At 33.2% G+C, this 6,000-nt stretch overlaps 1 protein-coding gene across 1 annotated transcript; it reads left to right on the top strand.

The window, feature by feature from the left end:
* Window positions 1–499: 499 nt before the first annotated feature.
* On the top strand, window positions 500–4,791 carry LOC123547881 (perlucin-like protein). Its single transcript, XM_045335126.2, has 5 exons — window positions 500–619; window positions 1,192–1,277; window positions 2,246–2,336; window positions 3,654–3,870; window positions 4,726–4,791. Exons 1-5 carry the CDS (start codon window positions 547–549, stop codon window positions 4,745–4,747), a joined length of 489 nt encoding a protein of 162 aa, XP_045191061.2. The 5' UTR covers window positions 500–546; the 3' UTR covers window positions 4,748–4,791.
* The last annotated feature ends 1,209 nt before the right edge of the window (window positions 4,792–6,000 follow it).

The following is a 6,000-nucleotide window of genomic DNA, read 5'->3' as shown; positions in this document are numbered from 1 at the left end:
ACCAGACTGCGCGGATGCGCAGGCTGGTCTGGATCCATGCTGGTCGCAAACCCACTATGTTGGTTTTCTCATGGCACGGCTCATATTTATTTTCTTTAGTGAGTTTCTTATCTTTTGAACTGTGATAAATACTGCTTTTAAAGTCATTTCCTTTTAGGATGCAGGCAACGAGACACAAAATTTTACACATATGTGTTGATCAAGATAATGCAACCAACTAAGCACATAATTATCATACAGCCCATGCCTCGTTAAATTCTTATCCGGAATTGTTTGCAGTTTACAATTGACACTCGTGTTCGCCAACTTATTCATCCATTTTCCAGCATGTGAATCGCTATTTATCAGTGCACAAATAGTCCACCCTATCAAAATTAGCTCTATCTGTTTCTTATAAAGTTCGCAATAGGTCTAATTCGGTGAGTAATATTGTTAAGTTGAACAATAATACATACTTAATTTTATCTTGTTCCCTTAAGCTTTTATATATGGTTCTTGTGTTCTTATCTTTGCTAGTTGTGCACTAAGTATTTACTTGAAGTAGCGATGGTTGAAAGATTGTACAAGACAATGTTATTAAACTGGATTGTTTTGATCCTTTCTCTTCTTTTTTATGAAGGTAACTTTATATAGCATATATGTTATTGTAATTATATTATGTGTGAATGCATTACATATATTTCATGGCGTAACATTCAGAGTTAGGTCGTCGTAAGACTAACTCAATCTTCAGCATTCAGTTATCTCACCGAATTTTAGGTAAACAGAAGGTATTATGTTTTCGCTTCATTTGTTCAGTTCGTATATCTCGAAATCTCGAATAGATTTAAGGATGACGTTGTCCTATTCAATGATAGACTCATATATTTGCTTGTTGAAATAAAAACATATGCTGTACTTATTTCAGTACTTATGACGTAATATAATGACCTTTCAAACTAAGTAATGGATAATGGAGACCGCAGGTGCTAAAGGGAAGGTCCTAAGTCTAAACACTTATATATCTTTCAGAATATTGTTTCTTGTACCAAACATTTTTAGTTGTAGTACCTCATACTAGCAAATGATTGTTTTCTATACATTGTACATATTTTAGTGGTTTGTTGTTCATTGAGATTGCTTACACATGATCAATTATGTTAGCAGTTACTTTATTTTTTCATATTATATTGTCAATATTATATATTGTAGCATTTAGCTGTCCCGACGGATGGTCTGCGCAGCAATCGTCATGTTACCATTTCAGTCATGACAAAGAAGCATGGGCAAACGCAGTGGTAGGCTTTATAATGCTTTATGATTTTAATCAAAAATATTTCAGTTTAAATAATCTATTTAGGGATCTATTTCGCATCGTTTAGCAAATAACTGGAATTTCACTGCTTTATAATTATATATTTTATAATATCGATATTGTTAACAAAAATATAAAAAGCTGAAATTTTTGCTACTTAAGCACTGTGTTTTGTTTGACTTTACAGTAAAATGTTTACGGGCATCCTACAGAGAACAAACTGTTCAATCCGTACGACTCTGTTCACATGCGTTTCTTGTATGTTTCTTATTCGGCAAATGTGATTCTTCTCAGGTAATTCCGTTCAGTCCTGTAGACAGATTTATGTATGCATGTGTTAGGTAAGCGGACGTTTAGAACGTTGGCTAGGCGTCCAGTTACAAGTCGGCCACACACATTTGTAATAAAAAAACCTCAGTTTCTCCTTGCATGTCATTGGTAAAGCTTTCAGGACTTTGATCAACACATCATGGTGTTTAATGTTAAAGTCCTGCATTATCAATCGGTCCTAATGCAGGCATAAATTGGTCAGCTAAATAAAATTCTGATTATCTTCGAATGTGCTCATATCAGAAAAACGAAAAGGATACAGCAGAGATGGTGGTCTAGGCCTTGGCTAAGCACATTAAGGCGGCGACAGTATACCCGTTTTGTCAGTCAAGTGACCAGTACAAAAACGTTCATCAAATGTTCTTATAACGTTTTATCAGTTTCTCGTATGGTGACCCTTATTGCCCTGTACGCGTCCGATAATCGCTCCGTTATTGACGCATACCATCTTTTGATCGCGAGAGTTTCGAGCAGCATCAAGGACGACTTTCCTCCAAGGATAACCTTCTGCCGCAATTGTTCTGTTCCTGTAATATCCGTTTATACCATCCAGCAAAGTGTGACAGTTGAAAAATGTATATGATTAACAATTAGTAATAATACATACTACGAATATTTCAGACAATATGTCAAGTACTTGGTGGTCATGTTGTTGAAATAGAAGACGCTACAGAAAATCAGTACCTAGTGTCCCAAGCAAAAATTGCTAATAGTAAGTATGTTTGCTAAGCATAGTTACAACATCAATCACGTGTTATAATATGTTGTCCGAACTTCCACTTCCTAATCAGCTACACACGTATGTTTTGAGCCATAATGTGTAAGTATATTTCCTCACTGATATATTGCTACTAAACGGCTTTGTAAATGAAAACAAAACATATTCGATGTAAATTTTTAATAGATTATATACAGTGTGTTTTTATTTACATGGAACAATGTAATCGTACCAGGTCTTCACAATGCGAGAACACAGCAGAGGAATGTAACGTACTCGGTTTCTGAGACTATGAGAACTTATAGAATATGCAAAAACCCTCACTCCTACAAGTTGTTATAAAATACTATACTATACTATACTTAACAAATGCGCAACTGTAAAAATGCATTAAAGGTACATACATCTGACCTCCTTATAAAAAAGGAGAATATTTGTATATCAGTACATCGTGTGGATTTCAGCAACGTGGTCAACATGGTAATTGTGTTATGTCTTATCTGATTCTGTAATTATTGAATAAACTTTTTCGATTTGACAAATCATTAATTGTCAATGACATTTACTGTCGCCGTCCTCAATGGAGTATATTTAACACTTTTACAAGAGTTTACACATCCAACTCTCCCTTAAGAAACTGGCCCCGATTTCACGAAAAAACTTAAGTAATTACTTAGTTAAGTCTGTTATTTCAAAATTATGCTATTGCTTAATTTATTGTTATTTCATGTTGATTTTTTCTATAACAATTTATTTGTAGCTAAATTATACTATGGTTAGTAGTTTTTGTCTGCAGTACTTATTTTAGTCAAGCAAATATCATATTTCTACTTAAGCACGATATAACGAACTTAAGTATTTTCTTAAGTATATTTTTTATTTTTATACTCCGTTTTCTTTAAAATTCAGAATTATTGTATTTTAATTAATGAAATAGTCATGTACGGTTCTGTTATGGCTGAAAAAGACTACATTAAAGACACATAAAGAGCAAATACAGGCATTTGAAATAACAGACTTAGCTAAGTAATTACTTAAGTTTTTTTGTGAAATTGGGGCCTGGTGATAGTTCTATTCTTCTGCTTTCCTACCATGTTGAGGAATTTGATGCTTGTAACAAACATAAAATAAACTGATAACTTTATGTATAACGAAGTTTGTATAATCTATCTTAATACGTAACACATAGCAACATAAAATTTAAGCCGTGTTCATTGGCAGTTTAGATGTTAATATATACATATTAGTATCATGAAAGTACTTTTTTATATTCATATTGTGAGAATATTGTTTTTCATGTTTATTTTTCAGCATCATTTTGGATAGGACTGAACGACCTGCAAGAGGAGGGCACTTGGGCATGGGTAAACAGCAAGGCGGCTGCCTCGTACACCAACTGGGCAAAGGGACAACCAGACAATGACGTTCGTAACGAAAACTGCGCTCTTATAACAAAAGGCTTCAACTTTTTATGGAATGATGCACAATGTTATAGTCTTCAAAAATATATATGCGAGAAAACCGCTGAGTATGTATTCGTGTATTTTATCGGAAAGCGCGTTTTTTCTATAACAGGGTTCGCACAGGCTTGAAAAGTACTTGAAAATGAAGGGCAGTCTTGAAAAGTCCTTGAAAACAAAATTTGTCTTGAAAAGTGCTTGAAAATTGCCCAAAGACCTTGAAAAGTACTTGAATTTCTTATTTTCTCGTATGCTAGACAATTAAAATCTCCCTGAAAATCAAAAGTAAATCTTTTAGAATAAAATCGGCAAGTTTCGAGCAATGGGCAGAGCTACGAAAACGCCGTAATAAAAAGGTCGAATGTGTTCGGGACGAAAGCAAAGTTTGGGTACGAATGTTTCGTACTTTCTGTTAGCGTTGTCTCCCCTGACTAAAATGGCGTCAATGAATGACGGTTAGAATTTACAAGTCTGTGTAAGTATTATTTATAAATAAGTCCTTGAAAACTATAAGACTAGTGCTTGAAAAGTCCTTGAAAAGTCCTTGAATCTGACTTGGCCTTGTCTGTATGAACCCTGTATAATGTAATAGTGTTGTCAATCAGCAGAACGTACTAGAATTGTTGTCCCTTTAGTGATTATTGATGTACGTCCTGGTGTAATGAATACTGGACCAGAGTCGCTGTATAATATTAGCTTACTATCTTATTATAACAGATAACGCTAATTTCAATTCAGATTCCAACGAACTAATACAGAACTTCGTTAACGAGTGGTGAAGCTATTCTGCTATCAAACGATTGCTATTAATGGATATCGAAACCTGACTTAGAATATGGATTTCGTTTTACATTATGATGGACTGTTGAAGTATGACTTAAATTGTATTTATGTGACAAACTTCACTACTTTTGCTTTTTCAGAAACACGATGATTGTTGGGTAGACGTATACATGCTGCTTGTCTTGATGATTAAAAAGTTAATTTAATTATTTTGTTTCTTTTTGTATTATATCAGACGATTAAAATAACAACATTAATAATGGCTTCATGTCTTTGAATGTAAATTACTTTATACAAGTAATAATTAAGTAGCAAATTGATCTAAGGGTAATATCATTATCATAGAAATTAGTTATAAAATATAATTATTTTTGTAAGTAATGTAGAATGACAAATACATGCGCCAGAAATACATTGGAACTAAGATTAAGCTCAACCAAATGTAAATAAATAAAAAGGTTAGATACCTCAAATTTACTTTGTTAAGATAATGGGTCATGTTTTTATTTCAAATTTATGTAATTCATAATTATGCACATCATGTAGAGTCACTAAATATTGAAATTTACCAAATGTGAACAAAAGCAAAGGGATTACATTTTCTGATTCTGACATAAAGCATATTTCATATAAAAAATCTGAAAAGTAGATCCCTCGGAAGCGCTCAGAACAAGGCAAGTAAGTATCTTATTTTTAAACACCTTTATACTCGCTTAATTTTTATGCATTTCAGTTTCTGTGAAATACCCTGTCGCAGAAGAGTATTTGGAGTTCCCTTGATTTCAACCACTTATTCCCTAAAACAATGATGAAATTCAGTGAACAATTTTTAAAATTTATGATAACGGTATTCTTCCTGAAGATGATTTCTGGCACATTGAATATTACGAGTATTAGGTCTTCAACCTGACTACAGTCTCTGGCAAATCTTATAAACTGTAAGATATTAAACATATCAAATGTGGCAAGTGGTACATTCCCATAAAAAAAGGAGGAAAATTTACAATTTCAAATTTGAAGTTATCCTCTTTTCATATATGTTCTTGTGAATACTAACATCATTAAAAGTTGTTTATCAGATTTTGGTCAACCAATGGATTTTTTCGAAACTTGAGCAACTGATCATTTACACTTATATGAGTTCACCAAGTTCTTAATACACGCCAGATTTTCACTCGAAGTAGTTTTAAACCTTGATTTTCCTATCTTTGTTGCCCAATCAAGATTATTATTTATTTTAGCATAAGTATTAATACAATAAATACATTTTGCCCAATGAATGGTATATAAATATTATGCATGGCTCCGATCTGTCAGTCAAACCAATAATATTGGCCAATAAGATAAAGCGTTATCAGTCAGTCCGTAGACTGCTGCTCAGGCGCCATGATTGTGTCTTGGAAGCTTACTAGTAT

This window comes from Mercenaria mercenaria, chromosome 9 (assembly GCF_021730395.1).
Source record: "Mercenaria mercenaria strain notata chromosome 9, MADL_Memer_1, whole genome shotgun sequence".
Lineage (NCBI taxonomy): Eukaryota > Metazoa > Mollusca > Bivalvia > Venerida > Veneridae > Mercenaria > Mercenaria mercenaria.
The sequence above is the reverse complement of the archived record's forward strand: the minus strand, read 5'-3'. Positions and strand labels throughout refer to the sequence as shown.